The sequence below is a fragment of the Bos mutus genome, chromosome X (genome assembly GCF_027580195.1).
Source record: "Bos mutus isolate GX-2022 chromosome X, NWIPB_WYAK_1.1, whole genome shotgun sequence".
In the NCBI taxonomy this organism is placed as follows: Eukaryota; Metazoa; Chordata; class Mammalia; order Artiodactyla; family Bovidae; genus Bos; species Bos mutus.
Window position 1 is genome coordinate 55,289,074 of NC_091646.1, and position 19,364 is coordinate 55,308,437.

The 19,364-nt window shown below is 37.4% G+C and overlaps 1 protein-coding gene across 2 annotated transcripts in view; it reads left to right on the plus strand.

Moving 5' to 3' along the window:
- The window catches only part of PLS3 (plastin 3), a 97,048-nt gene extending 93,032 nt beyond the window's left edge, over positions 1-4,016 (plus strand). For both annotated transcript variants that reach the window (XM_070365422.1, XM_005898530.3), the window contains 3 exons: positions 778-901; positions 1,125-1,249; positions 2,761-4,016. In XM_070365422.1, coding sequence (XP_070221523.1) covers positions 778-901; positions 1,125-1,249; positions 2,761-2,893 — 382 coding nt within the window. In that variant the 3' untranslated portion in view covers positions 2,894-4,016. The remainder of the gene's footprint in view (positions 1-777; positions 902-1,124; positions 1,250-2,760) is intronic.
- The last annotated feature ends 15,348 nt before the right edge of the window (positions 4,017-19,364 follow it).

A 19,364-nucleotide genomic window follows, 5' to 3' on the forward strand; every position in this document is an offset into this window, starting at 1 on the left:
TCAATGACTACCTTTGAAACTTTTTTGTGTTTAGACTATGAAGTGAGCTTAAGTAATGAATATATGTTGGATGGTCAATGGGAAATGCCTTCTTGAAAGTGAGGCAGCAGAACTGTGAATATTTCCCTTTTTTCATAATATGCCTGACACAATGTTTGTGACAGATTTAGTGTTCATGAATAAAAACAGCAAAAATTATGAACATGTATATATTTGAGAAAGAAGATCTCTTAACTGTAATGCTAAAAAGCAATTCATTATAACTGGGTACCAGTCAAAGCACAGCTTACTTTAAGTTGTTACCATTGGTTGGCCTAGTACAAAGTGAGCCTGCAGTAGACTGGTGGACTTACTCATTAGAGCACTGAAAATCGTCCTGCCACCAATGCAAAAAGAAGCTCAATGGCAAGCCACTACTACTTGAAATTTTTTTTCATATAATGTGAATGTCTTCTCATGAAATCTTTTCTTTAATCTCTCAAACCTAAGGAAAATAAATGAAAGAGAAAGCATCTTTCTAATATTTGTATTTTTTCTAATAAACTAGAACAGAAACTGTTCTGTTTTTTTTAAATTAATTTTTATTGGTATGTAGTTGCTTTCCAATGTTGTGTTAGTTTCTGCAATACAACAAAGTGAATCAGCTATATGTTTAAATATATCCCGTCTTTTTCAGATTTTCTTCCGATTTAGATCACCACAGAGCATTGAGTAGAGTTCCCTATGCTATACAGTAGCTTCTCATTAGTTACCTGTTTCTTCTGCTGCTTCATTTAGATATACCCTCAATGTCCTGGAAGATCTTGGTGATGGTCAGAAAGCTAATGATGACATCATTGTAAGCTGGGTGAACAGAACATTGAATGAAGCTGGAAAATCAACCTCCATCCAGAGTTTTAAGGTAAGAATTCCATTTTTTACTATTAAACGTTATGTTTGCTATAGAAAGTATCTATAGTTTGGAAGGCTAGACTTTGGTTTTTTTTGTGAGTGAGATTGTTGTGGGGGTAATGACATGATTCTTTTTTAATTCACTAGACTTTGATTTTGACAGCTTTATATAAGTGATCATGCATTAATTTTTACACATGGAAATTCTTAAATGTATTGTCCTTTTACTCTAGGATAAGACAATCAGCTCCAGTTTGGCAGTTGTGGATTTGATTGACGCCATCCAGCCAGGCTGCATAAACTATGACCTTGTTAAGAGTGGCACTCTGACAGAAGATGACAAGCACAATAATGCCAAGTAAGGAATGCTGCCTAATATCCTGATAAGGGCATAGGCATTGTAGGCAGGCAGATCTGCATTATCATTCAGGTTCTGCCATTTAAGAATGGTGTCAGCTGGGGGAAACGTCTTCTAGCCTCAGATTCCTCATCCATAAAATGGGAGCAATAATACTTACCTTAGAGATTTTGAAATGAGTAAAATACGTAAGAGCCTACAATTGTTGCACCTGACCTAGTAGGTAGGTGCTAAGTCAGCCATTGGTTTGTAAGTTATAGAAATAATGTATGTGTTAAAGCAACTTAGCTGCAAACTTAAAACAAGGGAAAAAGGGGCAAAGGATAAGCATGCCTTTGATAGGGTTTTCTTTGTCGCACTCTTTTTAAATATTTTTAAAACTTACTGTGCATAGCCCACCTTACTACATATGTTGAGTTTATTATCTTGGTCCCTTAAGTGGGCAGGATGCTAAACTCTCAGCTGAAACCATGCCTTGAAAGTTTCCTGCATTTTGACAATATTGAGAAGGTCTTTTCCACCTGCCTCTTCCCTTCTTCTCCAAAGACCTAGACTGTGATCTGGTTTCATGGGCAACTCATGAAAGCTTTCCTAGTATACACTGAAAATCAGCTCCCAACAGGGCTTCACAAGATAGCTAAGAAGAATTACTGCAAAACTTCATTTTGGCATCACATACTATGTCAAATCATCTCTTCCCTCCTTGAAAAAAATATTTGCAGCATAATATGGAAAAGATTTATAGAGAACTCTTTAAACTTCTTTTTCCAGAAACTTGATCATATTTAAACATTTCTGTTACAGAACACCTAGAAATGCCTTGTATATTAATTGAGGGGTGCTCCTGAAAATTTCCTCAGCTGGACATGTCAGTTCTTAACTCCTTTCCTTTCTCTACCCTTTTCATTCCTTGCTTCAGCCACTCTGGCATGTACCATATAGACTCTGTCTCTTCCCTTGAATATTTGGAAGTATTCACTGCATCTGTGAAATTGTATTTTGCATATAGCACAGTTTTCCACTGTGTCTCTAAGATCTCGTGATAGCCAATGTTATCTTTTTTTTTTTGGGAGGGATCTAATTAATTTTATTTCATTTTTAAACTTTATCTTATTACATGCTCAATGAGAATATCAACATCTGAGTATATATACATATTTTCAACATCTGGGTATATATATATATATATATATATATATGTATACACACACATATATTCTGGAAAAATGTTTTTTCATATCAGTTCTCCTAAATTGTTCTCATTTTACATTGTAGAAAAGGAGTGAATAAATATTATCAGCCCCAAATAGTAGAGCTTAAAAATCTGGTATCACTTATGAGTGACCTCACAAAAGAGAAAACAATGAAAAATGAAGTCATTCTGATTTGAACTCTTGCTGTAGAAGTTTTGTATCCCAGACAATTGAGTATATGAGAGGAAATAGATGCCTTATGTTGTGCCCTTGACTAACTGGAATTGAACCTCAATTTTTGTTTCCTCCAAAAAATAGGTACGCAGTGTCAATGGCTAGAAGAATTGGAGCCAGGGTGTACGCTCTACCAGAAGACCTTGTGGAAGTAAAGCCCAAGATGGTCATGACTGTGTTTGCATGCTTGATGGGCAGGGGTATGAAGAGAGTGTAAAATAACCAATTTGAATAAAAAACAACCTTGCTCCCAGGTGCATGATTAGCAGTACAGCAATTTCTGGCTGAAATGCTCATGGCTTAAGAAACTTTTGGTTATTGAAAGGACTGTTTAGTTTTAACAAGACTAAGTTAATCATGGGAGCCCTCAGGTGAAAGAGTTTTAGTAACAACAACTCCTCTTTCCCATAGTCAAGGTGGATTTGTCAGGCCCACCTGAAATGTGCCCATAGTCAAATCATTTACTCGCTCCTCCTAGATCGCTGCCCTTGACGTTTCCCATTGCTGTACGTATTTCTATGTATCTGTTTTTCTCTTAGAATGTCCACCTCTTGGGACTTGCTTAGATGACTGAATATGAATATTATTGGTATTAGACAATAATTTGCTTTCCATCCAGTATGCTAGTTCTTATTCAAGAACTGTGGTCAGAGGGTATTTGTATATGAGTATCCTTTGCTTGTCTTTCTAGTACTGAAAATTGACAGAAGTAACTGGCTGTGCAGAATGTAATAGAAGCTTTTCATATTCTTTTATTCTTAAAATCAGTATCTTTTTACAGTATTCTTTCTACATGATCCTTTTTTGTACATTTAAGAATATTTTGATTACATTAAATAAGACTGCTGATTTTGCTACTTTTTTTAAGGGGTCTTCAAGTAAGTAAAAAACATACATTATAGGTAGAGGGAAATGTACCTTGAATTTCTATCTTCTCTCCCACACTAAAGCTGTAAACACTTGACATATTTTGTCCTGAAACACTTGGTTCAATATATACTTCTTTGTTTTAAAACATGTACCATCAAATTCTCTCTTTAGATTTTAAATGCTGTTGAATATGACACTTTTGAGGAGAGAGTGGGCTCAGAATTTAGGAAGGATATGATAGGCCAAGTATGCTAAGTCTATATTAAATTTTCTAATTTTACACCTAAGATAAGGAGATGTGGTCACTAAAAAATAAACATGTATGTAGGACTTAATGTATTCTAATGTACTCTTGCTTTGTCAAGCTGTTTGCTATAGTTTTTAAGATCATAATGTTACTCTAACTCTGAAAAGTTATGTACTCTGATAGCAATGTATTAGTTCAAATAAAAGCATTTACATAATTAGTCTCTTCATGCCTCTGTCCCTTCGTAGTATGCCTATGTTTGCCAGGTTTTTTTCTCCAATATTCTAACTCATTTTCTGGTGTATTTTATAAAATGATGTTTGTTAAATTTATGCTTTTGGAGCTGAATTACACGGATGGACAGAATGAGGTAAGATGGTTTTCTCCAACTTACTAAAATTTCCTTATCCAGTTTCTCCCTTTTTCTTTCTTTTCCATGTTACTCAATCTTTTCAGTGTTCAGTAATGACATGATATGTGTTTGCATGCGTGCTAAGTCACTTCAGTCTTATCCAACTCTTTGCGACCCTACAGATTGTAGCCTGCCAGGATCCTCTGACCACGGGATTCTCCAGGCAAGAATACTGGAGTGGGTTGTCATTCCCTTCTCCACAGGATCTTTCCAACACAGGGATAGAACCTGCATCTCCTGCAATTGCAGGTGATTCTTTACTGCTGAGCCACCAAAGAAGCCTGTTCTATGATATACAGGTCAAAACAATGGGGATCCAAACAACCAGGTTGGTTTGTGACAGGTTTTCTTAGCCTCATCACTACTAACATTTTGGGCTGGATAATTCTTTGTTGGAGGTGGGAGGGAGCTGTCCTGTACATTATTGCAGGGCATTTAGCTGTGTCCCTGGCCTCTATCCACTAGATTTCAGTAGCATACCCCCAGTGTGTAGACCAAATATGTCTTCAGAACTAGCCAAATGTTCCAAGGTGGGGGCAAAATCAACTCTAATTGACAAACTGTTGTTTATGGTACCATTTTAACGTTTTGTGTGAATGAGTAATATGAAATGCAGTCCTTTAAGGAACTACATGGTGATAACTATAAAATATTTTTTATTTATAGCCTAAGAATAAGAAAGACCTTTATTAATATGATATGAACCCCAGAGACATAAAAGAAAGATAAATGTGACAATTCTGCTTTTGCAATAAATGAGTAAGCAAAGTCAGAATATAGATGACTAAGAAAAAAAGTTTGGTCCCATTGTCTTAGTCCATTCAGGCTGCTGTAACATGGTATTATAGACTAGGTGATTTATAAATACCAAGTTTATTTCTCACAGTTAGGCAGTCTGGAAGTCCAAGATCAAGGCACTGGCAGGTTTGCTGTGTAGTGAAAGCACACTTCCTAGTTCATAGATGGCTGTCTTTTAGCTGTAACCTCACATTGTGATAGGGACAAGGAAGTTCTGGAGTCTCTTTAATAAGGGCACAACCCCACTCATGACTTCACCTTTATAACTTAATGTCCCACCTCCTAATACCATCACACTGGGAGATTATGTTTCAACATATGAATTTTGGAGGAGCCTGAAACATTTAGTCTATAGTACCTGTATGATGGATTTTCTTAATATAAGGCTAAAAGACCAGTCTCTGCAAATATATACCAGGGTAACTGATTAGACAGGACAGTTGTATCTTATGACCTGTCTCCTACTTTGTATTTCCTATGCTTATCTACATTTGTTTCCCTTCAGGTACAAAAATTCTCTGTAAGTAATACCTTGAAGTGGCTTTGAAGCAAGATATTAATAAAAAGACTTATTCCATCTTGTCCTTTATTCAAAACAGGAGCTAGTTTCTTGGGTGGTTCGCTGTACAGAGCCCACCATCTGTAGGAATGCACCTTTGGTTACTTAAGTGTTCACATGAAACAGTTGGCCTGAACACACCATTTCTTTTTTCCTCCAAATAAAGGGTTAAAATCACTAATATATTAAGAAATCTAACAAATCTATAAAAGAGAAAGTTCCATTAGAAAAATGGGCAAAGGAGATCAATATCCAATTCAAAGCCTATAATTAAACAAAGAACATTAAAAGGGAATGCTGATTCTCAAAAAGTAACAAGGATTATGTAGTTTCAACCAACAAAGAGCTGCCTTTTTTAGTAGACTTTATTTTTAGAGCAATTTTAGGTTCACAGCGAAATTGAGTAAAATGTACAAAGATTTTCCATATACCTTCAGCCCACACACATGTGTAAGCCTCCTTCACTAACAACATCCCCTACCAGAGTGGTACATTTGTTATAGTTGATGAACCTACATAGACACATCCATAATCACCTATAATTCATAGCTTATCTTGGATATTCTGTGGATTTTGAAAAATGTGTAATGACATGAATCTACCTTTATAGTATAATATATAGGATTTTCATTGCCCTAGAATCTTCTATTCTCTGCCTTGCCATCCCTCCCTATTCCCTAACCCCTGGAAACCACTGATCTTTTTACGATCTCTATAGTTTTGCCTTTTCCAGAATATCAGAATCATACAGTATAACCTTTTCAGATTGTTTTCTTTCACTGAGTAATAGTCATTCTATTGAATAGAATAGGCATTCTATTGAACTGCCTGTTTTATGAACTGCCTGCTATTGATTTTTTTAAAAAGTAATTGATAAATTATTTGATGCTGATGAAGGTATGAGCATACAGGCATCCTCTGACACCACAGATGGAAGAGTGATCAGTTTATAGATTGTTGAAGGCAATTTGTAATTACAGAGAAACCAAACCTAACATATCCTTCAACTCTGCAGCCAGCAGTACAGCAGTGTGCCATGATACATCTTGTAATACAATAAAGGGTTGGTGAGATAAACGTGGTCCATCTACACAATGCAATATTTATGTAGTTGTTAAAAAGATGGCTGTGGCTCATGCAGAGAACTTGCACTGGTCATCTGTTTTACCTATGGTAATATACATTCAATGCTATTCTCTCAAATCATCCCAACCTCGCCTTCTCCCACTTAGTCCAATAGTCTGTTCTTTATGTGGAATCTGAAAAAAAGGCGGGGTACAAATATTTACAAACCAGAAGTAGAGTCTTGAATGTAGAAAACAAATTTTTGGTTACTGCAAGGAAAGGAGGGGATAAATTGGGAGATTGGGATTGACATATATATACTACTACATATAAAATTGACATTTACACACTGCTATATATATAAAATAGATAACTAACGACAACCTACTGTATAGCACAGGGAGCTCTACTCAATACTCTGCACTGACTTGTATGGGCAAAGAATCTAAAAAAGAGTGGATATATGTATAACTGATACACTTTGCTGTACAGCAGAAACTAACACAATATTGTAAGTCAACTATTTTCCAATAAAAAGTTTAAAAAATAAAAGATGGCTGTGGCTCTATAATGACAAGGAAAGATGCCCTGTGTTAATCCCATTTTAGAAAAATAAATGATAGTGTATATATATACATAGATAGATAGATAGATAAAAGTGTTAGAAATTCCATAAATATATTTGTGTAGTTATACTTGGAGAGATGGAGTGTGATACCAAGGGGTTTTTACTTTTTATATTACATATTTCTATAATATCAGAAGGTTAAGATTAAAATACACTATTACCATAATCAGGCAAATAACAGAACTTTTTTAACTTAAAATGAAGTTAAGAGTGTTACAGTGAACATGTATATATTCTTTACCTACGTTCCTCAGTTGTTAGCATTTTGACATAGTTGTTTTGTATCTGCATGTTTTTTTGCTGAACCATTTGAAAGTAAGTTGTAGATATTGTGATATTTTACTCTTAAATATTTCATCATAAATCTGAGAATAAGGACATTTTCCCACATGCTACAACATTGTCATATCTCCAAAATATAATATAGATATGTCTAATACAAAGTGTAAATTAAAAATTTCCAGATGATTCCAAAATATCTTTTTTAAAATATAAATTTATTTATTTTAATTGGAGGTTAATTACTTTACAATATTGTATTAGTTTATATGGAATTTAGAAAGATGGTAACGATAACCCTGTATGCGAGACAGCAAAAATATCTTTTTAAAATTTTTTCTTGGTGGATAGTTAATTTTCAATGTTGTATTAGTTTCAGGTGTACAGCAAAGTGATTCATTTATACATATATTCATTCTTCTTATATTCTTTGCTCATATAGGTTATCACAGAATATTGAAGAATAGAGTTCCATTTGCTATCAAGTATGTCCTTCTTGGTTATCTATCTTATATATAGTAGTGTGTATGTGTTCATCCCAAGCTTCTGATTTATCTCTCCCCGCCACGATTCTGTTTTGGTAACCACAAGTTCATTTTCAACATCTGTGAGTCTTTCTATTTTGTAAAAAGGTTCATTGGTATTTTTTAAAAAATTAGATTCCACATATGAGTGATATCATATGATATTTGTTTTTCTCTGTCTGGCTTGTATGATAATCTCTAGGTCCATCCATGTTGTTGCAAATGGCATTAATTCATTGTTTTTTTATGGCTGAGTAGTATTCTATTGTATACATATACACATCTTCTTTATCCATTCGTCTGTCAATGGACATTTAGTATAGCTTATCTCTTCATTTAGTTAGGTCTTCTTTATTTAATTAGCATTTAAAATTTTTTAGTATACAGATTCTGTACATTTTTTAAAGTTTATACTTAAGTATTTCCTTTTATTTGGAGTTTTTGGCTAGGTTCTTTGGGATTTTCTACATATACAATCATGTCATCAGCAAAAATTTGTTAAGATGGTAGATCTCATGTTAAATGTTCCTACAGATAAAAACAAATCATAGAACAGTCTTTTGGACTCTGTGGGAGAGGGAGGCGGGGGATGATTTGGGAGAATGGCATTGAAACATGTATAATATCATATAAGGAACGAATCACCAGTCCAGGATCAATGCAGGATACAGGATGCTTGGGGCTGGTGCACTGCAATGACCCAGAGGGATGGTATGGGGAGGGAGGTGGGAGGGGGGTTCAGGATGGGGAACACATGTACATCCGTGGCAGATTCATGTTGATGTATGGCAAAACCGATACAAATTGTAAAGTAATTAGCCTCTAATTAAAATAAATAAATTTAAATTTAAAAAAAAGAAAAAAAAAAACAAATCATTGCTAAATTAATGGGAAGTGGTCCTCTGTCCTTCATATACTTTCCCAGAAACACTGCCTGGGAAGGTTTATTTCAAGGATCAGCAAGATGGAGATGACAACTACTTACTGGAAAGCAAATAATATTGGTAAAAAGTTTTTAAGTAAAACCATTAAACACCAGGTAAAGGAACTTGCAGCAACTCATGAGGAATTTATCAGATTTTGTCCACTTTGTGAAATGTCCCTCAGGGAAAAATTTAGGACTTCAGTCTTCCTCTTTTGTCACCTTTTATTCAACATACTTCCTGTGCCTAGAGAAGTTCTCCAAGTTACATTTTACTTTGAGTCTTCTGTTAAAATATTTTTCATAAACGGTCAGTTAAACAATACTGAGCAACTGCTTAATTTCAGGATTTTGTCTAAGGCTTGAATAAGATGAACGAGGCCCATTCTTTTCCTTGAGCTCAACAGTTGCAGATCTGGGATATGAATACTTACCATTAAGTTAAAGTGTGACTGTGGAAGTTTGTATCCAGAGCACAAAGTCAAAAAGGGTAAATCTGAACAGGGGTAAACAATGTGTGTGGGTTGGGGTCCTGGTACTTGGCAAAATCCCCAATGCAAAGTGATGCTTTAGCTGCTGATTTATTTCTTGCAAATTTGATGGGAGATAAAGGGTCCCAGATAGGTTTTTTTAAATCCTACAGGCTTTTTGAGGTTCAGATTTGACCTATATTTACTCCTGGGTTTCAAAATCTTAATTTTAAAACTGCTACAACTCGCTGGATTTCATGGAAGGGGATCCTTGTAAGGCTTGACAGCCGAGACTTAAAATATAGATAAGACAGTCCTCTCAGAGTCTGTGTCACCCATGAGAAACAGGAAAATAGTCCCTGGCCTATGGGAGCTGGCCTAGCATTCACGGCTCAGTCAGTTCTCTCGTGAGCATGGAGAAATTCATGTGCCAACATCTGACAAGGCCCCTCTGAGGTGGTTACAAAGTGAGACCAAAACAAGACCACTGTGTAATCTTGTCTGAACACAGACAAAATATGAATGTCCTCTAAGCCTCAGTAATGAACAAACATCCTCTCCTTACTGATGGTAGGTACTGCTGCTGTATTTTCTCTAATACAGCTTTAGCCTTGGTAAAATCTAGTGTGGTTTTATGGTGTTGATTATAAATATTTCTTGTCTTTAGATACTTAGGACTTACACCTTGTCTTCTCTGACAACTAGCCTTGATTTTGCCTTTCCCAATCCCAGGCTCCAAATTCAGAATCATAAAATTACTAAAACATCTTTTATGCCTAAAAAATCTTTGGGTGTCCTGAAGTGGCCACTAGAGAATATGAAGATTTGAGTCTCAATTCTATATAAGAATAAATTTTTCTACCATTTAATCAAGTCCAAACTGTAAAAATAATGGTAATGATAAACTTGACAAATTAAGAGTTTATATTCCTATATTAATTTTGCATAAATAAAGTATGGTAGTTATGTCTTTCTTTTTTTTTTTGCTTATATTATTATTATTTTTAATTTTATTTTATTTAACTTTACAATATTGTATTGGTTTTGCCATATATCAAAATGAATCTGCCACAGGTATACATGTGTTCCCCATCCTGAACCCTCCTCTCTCCTCCCTCCCCATACCATCCCTCTGGGTTGTCCCAGTGCACCAGCCCCAAGCATCCAGTATCATGCATCGAACCTGGACTGGCGACTCGTTTCATATATGATATTATACATACTTCAATGCCATTCTCCCAAATCATCTCACCCTCTCCCTCTCCCACAGAGTCCAAAAGACTGATAGTTATGTCTTTCAATGATTGGATACATTTCAAGTTAAAAGAAACATACATTTAAGCACAAAGACTGATGCACTGACTCTGCCAAGTATTTTTGCAGGATTCTGGATTCACTGATTATTTTTCTTTTTTGTTCAAAATATTTGTGGGTAGGCACTGGGGGTACTGACTCAGTTACATAGGATTTGTAAAAAGTCTATTTTTTAGATTCAATAACCAAGACATACCCACTTTGCAAGCTGTAACAGCAACAATAAAATATGTGAAAACTTCAATAGCTTAGTTCTAAAGTCTTCGCTAAATGTAATGGCTCTAGTGCTGTATACACTCTTCCATGAAAGAAAAGCGTTCACCACCTTTCAGCTAGTCACCTAAGAAATATTGCAATATTTCAGAGCTAGTCACACTCTTTCCTTCACCTGAAATAGAAAACCCCTATGGTTGCTTATAACTTTTCGGAGATTGTCTATGTGCCCTGGACGGACCTCCTAGAGACTCAAAGAACTTTAATGCAGTTGTATTTGTTAATGGGTCAAACAGAAAAAAATAAAATAAAAAAATTGCTACATAAGATATGCTATTCAGTTCAGTTCAGTTGCTCAGTCGTTTCCGACTCTTTGTGACCCCATGAACCACAGCATGCCAGGCCTCCCTGTCCATCACCAACTCCCGGAGTCCACCCAAACCCATATCCATTGAGTCGGTGATGCCATCCAACCCCCTCATCCTCTGTTGTCCCCTCCTCTTCCTGCCCTCAATCCTTCCCAGCATCAGGGTCTTTTCCAGTGAATCAGCTCTTCGCATCAGGTGGCCAAAGTATTGGAGTTTCAGCTTCAACATCAGTCTTTCCAATGAACACCCAGGACTGATCTCCTTTAGAATGGACTGGTTAGGTCTCCTTGCAGTCCAAGGGACTCTCAAGAGTCTCCTCCAACTCCACAGTTCAAAAGCATCAATTCTTCGGCGTTCAGCTTTCTTCACAGTCCAACTCTCACATCCATATATGACCACTGGAAAAACCATAGCCTTTGATTAGATGGACCTTTGTTGGCAAAGTAATGTCTCTGCTTTTTAATATGCTATCTAGGTTGGTAATAACTTTCCTTCCAAGGAGTAAGCTTCTTTTAATTTCATGGCTGTAATCACCATCTGCAGTGATTTTGGAGCCCAGAAAAATAAAGTCAGCCACTGTTTCCACTGTTTCCCCATCTATTTGTCATGAAGTGATGGGACCGGATGCCATGATCTTCGTTTTCTGACTTTTGTGCTTTAAGCCAACTTTTTCACTCTCCTCTTTCACTTTCATCAAGAGGCTCTTTAGTTCTTCTTCACTTTCTGCCATAACAGTGGTGTCATCTGCATATCTGAGGTTATGAATATTTCTCCTGGCAATCTTGATTCCAGCTTGTGCTTCCTCCAGCCCAGCATTTATCATGATGTACTCTGTATGTAAGTTAAATAAGTAGGGTGACAATATACAGCCTTGACATACTCCTTTTCCTATTTGCTATTACAGATTTAAATATCCTCTTGAAATGTTGAAAACTTCTCATAGAAATTAAATTGGTTCTTATGGCTCAATTAATTGTCTCTGCTCAGACTAACCAAGAAAATATTTAAAAGGATATTTTATATTGATAGTAAACAGGTGATTTGGGGTTAATTACATGATGTCTACATGGTGTAGAAACAAAGATTTCCTGACCTCTCCAGGAACCCCTATAAAATTAACAATGACTTAACAGACCTTGAGATGCTTGGCCATTATCTAAGAAGATAACCTTGATAAAAACAGATTTTAGCAAAAATACTTCATGGTATCACACTGAGTAGCAGAGCTAGTTTGACCACAACATTGAACTAACAGTCGGGGAAATGGTAAGAAATATTGTTGAGGGTGTTTTCAGGGCATGTCCTACCTGCAATTTGACAAATCCTGGAAGTCTGTAAATGTGGGAAATAGGAACCAAAGCTTCAAGGTCCCTTTTAAACATCTCCAAGTGGGAAATGACTGGGTTCTGGTTACTGTATATTCTTGGGGTGGGTTGAAGCCTCTTTGCTGGAGAGCTAAGTGAAATGATTCCCCACTCCTAATGTCAGAAATCCCAAGGTTTCTCTAGTAATAGGGACACACATTTTACTAATATCGTTATTTTAAAATTCTTTAAAGTATTAACACTTTACTCAGAAATTCCTCTGTACATACCATATTCAATCTCAAAAAACAAAGAAAGTTAAGAGAATTCTAGAAGTTTAGTTATTAAAGCTCTCAAAAACCCTCAGACTTCCCAGGTTTAAAGTATTGCCATTAGCCCTATGATGATAAACTCAGGTCACTCAAGGTTCCACAATAATCATCCTTGTATGTTCATAAATAGCTGCCTCATGCATCTGGGAATTTCACCTCCAATTCCAGATTCTACTTTATTTACAGGCTAATGTGACTGAGTACTCCAGGAGACTTATAGAATATCTTCAACTTTATGACTAATGGATATAAGGCACATCTTCAAAATACTTACCTAAACATCCCCTGTGAGATCTGCCACCTGAAGTTTGGTCTTCTGAAATAGGCAAAAGAGATAAAACTTCATTGAGCCTTAGTGAAAAGTATCTTGTTGGTACTGTTAACAACTGATATATCATTAAAACTCCAAGATACTGATACTTAGACTTTTCTTTTAAAGTATATCAAATGTTTACCTTAAAAGATATACATCATTTCCTCCCACACTACTGGAAGTTCATTTCATCAGAAGACCTTAGACTGAGGATTCATAGGAATCCTCCAGAAGCTGCTAACTGAGGAAGTGGGTAGCTCCTGCCTGAGACAACAAAAGCTTCCGTCTTCAGAACTGGATAGGTTCCACCCAAGATGACAGAATGGAGATTAATTTTCTCATTTTTTAACACTCTTTCTGTCCCTTTACCATTCTACTAATATTACCTATTATGACACTTTTACACCCTCCAGAACACTATTGTGATCTCCCTTCTATTGTTGTTCAGTCACTAAGTCATGTCCAATTCTTTGCAATCCCATGGACTGTAGCACGCCAGGCTTCCCCATTCCTCTGTTATCTCCTGGAGTTTGCTCAAACTGCTCAAACTCATGTCCATTGAGTCCATGATGCCATCCAACCGTCTCATCCTTTGTCACTCCCTTCTCCTGCCCTCAATCTTTCCCAGCATCAGGGTCTTTTCCAATGAGTCAGCTCTTCACATCAAGTAGCCAGAGTATTGGAACTTCAGCTTCAGCATTAGTCCTTCCAATGAGTATTCAGGGTTGATTTCCTTTAGGTTTGACTGGTTTGATCTCCTTGCTCTCAAAGGGACTCTCAAGAGTCTTCTCCAGCACCACAATTTAAAAGCATCAATTCTTCAGCACTCAGCCTTCTTTAAAGCTTATCTTCATCTGATTATTTTTAACCTTTTAAAAAGCTTTTTTTATCTTTTTTTTTATTTCATCCTATTATATTTTATCTCCTGTTAGATACTCTATCACCATCCAGTTAGTTTTAAACCCCTTATTGCCCTCTTCTGACACTTTAGGGAAAACAAAACTCTCCTATATATTTTTCCCAGTCATAGTTGCTGCTCTGAATTTATCTGATTGCTAGATCTAATATCCTCCACCAGACCATGGGGACATGAATTTAACATAAATTCCTTTAAACATCTTGGAAGGAAGACACTCTTATAAGCCCCTTCTGGCACTTAAGCTTCCCTCATATCATTAATCACACTCTTCAGCCTTATAAAATTGTACCTTGACCTTACATCATCAGAACACTTCTGCTAAAGGTTTTTTTTTATAATACCATCAGCAAGACCTGCCAGTCAGTAGTAGCCAATAATATTGAGGCCTCTTGACCATGACAGTCAGTTCACCCTCTTCAGAAAACACCCTGCTTTGCTGACCTATTTAATTCCACTCAAAATATGTCTTCCATACTTAATACCATTGCACTATACACTTAAAAATTGTTAAGATGGTAAATTTTGTTAGGCATATTCTACCACAACTACAAATAAAAAATGCACTCTGGAAAGAAAAAAAGTATCTTCCTTGAAGGATACCAAGCTGGCCTCCCCTTGTGATAAATGATACTTACACTCCCAGTATGGTTTACTTCCAACTAGGGTACTCCATTTTACATGGATAGGCTTCTACCAATCTGCCACGCACTGATTTATTCCGTGTACTCAGGATAATTATGAGACACTTCTACATATTTAAAGGTACCATCCCTCCTGTGGATCATGTGGAAAAAAATACTACCTAGAAAACTTCAAAATGCAGTGCACTGAAGCTCATTAAAAAACAACCCCTCCATGGAGGCGGTCCTAAGATAGCAGAAGAATAGGATGGGGAGACCACTTTCTCCCCCACAAATTCATCAAAAGAACATTTAAACGCTGAGTAAATTCCACAAAACAACTTCTGGATGCTGGCAGAGGACATCAGGCACCCAGAAAAGCACCCTATTGTCTTCGAAAGGAGGTAGGAAAAATATTAAAGACAAAAGAGGGAGGGAAGGAGCTCCATCCTGTGAAGGGAGTCTTAAAAAGAGAGAAGTTTCCAAACACCAGGAAACACTCACTGCCGAGTCTGTTGCGAGCCTTGGAAGCACAGAGGGCAACATAATAGGGAGGAAAAATAAGTAAATAATTAAAACCCACAGATTACGAGCCCAGTGGTAACTCCCCCAGTGGAGAAGCAGCGCAGACACATGTGCCCGCCACTAGCAAGCGGGGGCTGGGCAGGGAGGCGCTGGCTGCATTGCTTAGAGTAAGGATCAGGCCCAAATGCCCTGAGGATAATCAGAGCGAAATAATTTGGGCTAGCAAACCAGACTGTGGGATAGCTACCAAGTGAAAATCCCTAAGACACTGCCAGGCCTGCGCACAGAACAAAGGGCTGAACAGAACTAGCCGGCTGCAGACCATTCCCTTCTGGTGACAGGCAGCCAGAGCCGGAAGGGGGCAGTTGCAGCCCCAGAAAGACATTATCTACCTAACTGCAAGCAGGCTTCTTTGCTAACTAAGACCTCTTGGGGTTCTGGACAGTCATCATCCGCCTGAGAAGGTGCACCGGTTGTACACCCAAAAAACCCAGTGGCAGGGACGGGAGAGGTGATAAGTCGCAGTGACCATGCTCGCCAAACACCTCATCACCTGAGCTGCTTGGAGCTTGGAAAGGCACAAAACACAGGCCCAATGGAGTCTGCGCCTCTGAGGACTATTTGAGTGCCTGAACCTGAGAGGCTTAGACCTGGGATATGCATGCAACCCAGAGCTGGCCTCTGACAGTTCCCGGTGAAGCAACCTAAGGCCTGAGCTGTGTGGGCAGGGAGGGTGCAAGTGCCGTGAGCGGGGGCAGGCCCAGTGTGGCTGAGACACTACGAGCACATGCCAGTGTTATTTGTTTGCAGCATCCCTCCCTCCCCACAGCGCGACTGAACAAGTGAACCTAAAATAAGTGTCCACCACCGCCCCCTTGTGTCAGGGCGGAAATCAGACACTGAAGAGACCAGCAAACAGAAGAAGCTAAAACAGAGGGAACCACCTTGGAAGTGACAGGTGCAACAGATTAAAACCCTTTAGTTAGTACCGACTACATAGGAAGGGGCCTATAGATCTTGAGAAATATAAGCCAGACCAAGGAACTAGCCGAAAATGAACTGACCCCACACTGCCCACAACAACACCAGAGAAAGTCCTAGATATATTTTTACTATTTTTATGATCATTCTTTTCTTTTTTCTTTTTTTATTTTTTTTTATTTTTAAGTCCTCTATTACTCCTTTAATTTTCATTTTTATAACCTACTAATACTTTTCAAAAAAAGACTATTTTTTAAAGTAAACTTCATATATATATATATATTTTTAATAATTTTGTGACTTTTTTTTCTTTTTTTTAATATTGTATTTTTGAAAATCCAACCTACACTCTACAATTTTAATATATGTTTTTTTGTATTTGTTATCAAATTAGTACCTTTAAGAACACAATCTTCAGTATCCATTTTTACTTGGGAACAAGATTATTGGCTTGATTGCTCGCTCCCCCTTTGGACTCTCCTTTTTCTCCACCAGTTCGCCTCTGTCTCCTCCCTCCCTCTTCTCTTCTCTACCCAACTCTCTGAATCTCTGTGTGTTCCAGACGGTGGAGAACACTTAGGGAACTGATTACTGGCTGGATCTGTCTCTCTCCTTTTCATTCCCCCCTTTTATCCTCCTGGCCACCGTTGTCTCCTTCCTCCCTCTTCTCTTCTCTGTATAACTCCGTGAACATCTCTGAGCGGTCCAGACTGTGGAGCGCACATAAGGAAGTGATAACTAGCTAGCTTGCTCTCTCCTCTTTTGATTCCACCTCATCTCATTCAGGTCAACTCTAACTCCCTCCTCCCTCTTCTCCATGTAACTCTGTGAACCTCTCTGGGTATCCCTCACTGTGGAGAAACTTTTCATCTTTAACTTAGGTGTTTTATCAACAGTGCTATATATAAGGAGAAGTCTTGAGACTACTGTAAAAATAAGACTGAAAACCAGAAGCAGGAGACTTGAGTCCAAATCCTGAGAACATCAGAGAATTCCTGACTTCAGGGAACATTAATCGATAGGAGCTCATCAAATGCCTCCATATCTATACAAAAACAAGCACCACCCAAGGGCCAACAAGTTCCAGAGCAAGACATACCACGCAAATTCTCCAGCAACACAGGAACACAGCCCTGAGCTTCAACATACAGGCTGCCCAAAGTTACTCCAAAACCACTGGCATTTCATGACTCATTACTAGACACTTCATTGCACTCCAGAGAGAAGAAATCCAGCTCCACCCACCAGAACACCGACACAGGCTTCCTTAACCAAGAAACCATGACGAGCCATGGATACAACCCCACTCACAGCGAGGAAACTCCATAATAAAGAGAACTCCACAAACTGCCAGAATACAGAAAGCCCACCCCAAACTCAGCGAAATAAACAAGATGAAGAGACAGAGGAATACCCAGCAGGTAAAGGCACAGGATAAAGGCCCACAAAACCAAACAAAAAAGGAAGAGATAGGGAATCTACCTGATAAAGAATTTCAAATAATGATAGTGAAAATGATTCAAAATCTTGAAATAAAAATGGAATCACAGATTCCATTTTTGCCTGGAGACAAGGATTGAGAAAATGCAAGAAAGGTTTAACAAGGACTTAAAAGAAATAAAAAAGAGTCAATATAGAATTAATAATGCAATAAATGAGATCAAAAACACTCTGGAGGGAACCAACAGTAGAATAAGGAGGCAGAAGATAGGATTAGTGAAGTAGAAGATAGAATGGTAGAAATAAATGAATCAAAGAGGAAAAAAAATGAATTAAAAGAAATGAGGACAATCTCAGAGACCTCTGGGACAATGTTAAATGCCCCAACATTTGAATCATAGGAGTCCCAGAAGAAGAAGACAAAAAGAAAGACCATGAGAAAATACTTGAGGAGATAATAGTTGAAAACTTGCCTAAAACGGGGAAGGAAATTATCACCCAAGTCCAAGAAACCCAGAGAGCCCCAAACAGGATAAACCCAAGGCAAAACACCCCAAGACACATATTAATCAAATTAACAAAGATCAAACACAAAGAACAAATATTAAAAGAAGCAAGGGAAAAACAACAAATAACACACAAGGGGATTCCCATAAGGATAACAGCTGATCTTTCAATAGAAACTCTTCAGGACAGGAGGGAATGGCAAGACATACTTAAAGTGATGAAAGAAAATACCCTACAGCCCAGATTACTGTACCCAGCAAAGATCTCATTCAAATATGAAGGAGAAATCAAAAGCTTTGAAGACAAGCAAAAGATTAGAGAATTCAGCACCACCAAACCAGCTCTCCAACAAATGCTAAAGGATATTCTCTAGACAGGAGACACAAAAATGGTGTATAAACTCGAACCCAAAACAATAAAGTAAATTGGAATGGGATCATACTTAACAATAATTACCTTAAACATAAATGGGTTGAATGCCCCAACCAAAAGACAAAGACTGGCTGAATGGATACAAAAACAAGACCCCTATATATGTTGTCTACAAGAGACACACCTCAAAACAGGCGACACATACAGACTGAAAGTGAAGGGTTGGAAAAAGATATTCCATGAAAATAGAGATCAAAAGAAAGCAGGAGTAGCAATACTCATATCAGATAAAATAGACTTTAAAACAAAGGCTGTGAAAAGAGACAAAGAAGGACACTACATAATGATCAAAGGATCAACCCAAGAAGAAGATATAACAATTATAAATATATATGCATCCAACATAGGAGCACCACAATATGTAAGACAAATGCTAACAAGTATGAAAGGGGAAATTAACAATAACACAATAATAGTGGGAGACTTTAATACCCCACTCATACCTATGGATAGATCAACTAAACAGAAAATTAACAAGGCAACACAAACTTTAAATGATACAATAAACCAGTTAGACCTAATTGATATCTACAGGACATTTCACCCCAAAACAATGAATTTTACCTTTTTCTCAAGTGCACACGGAACCTTCTCCAGGATAGATCACATCCTGGGCCATAAATCTAGCCTTGGTAAATTCAAAAAA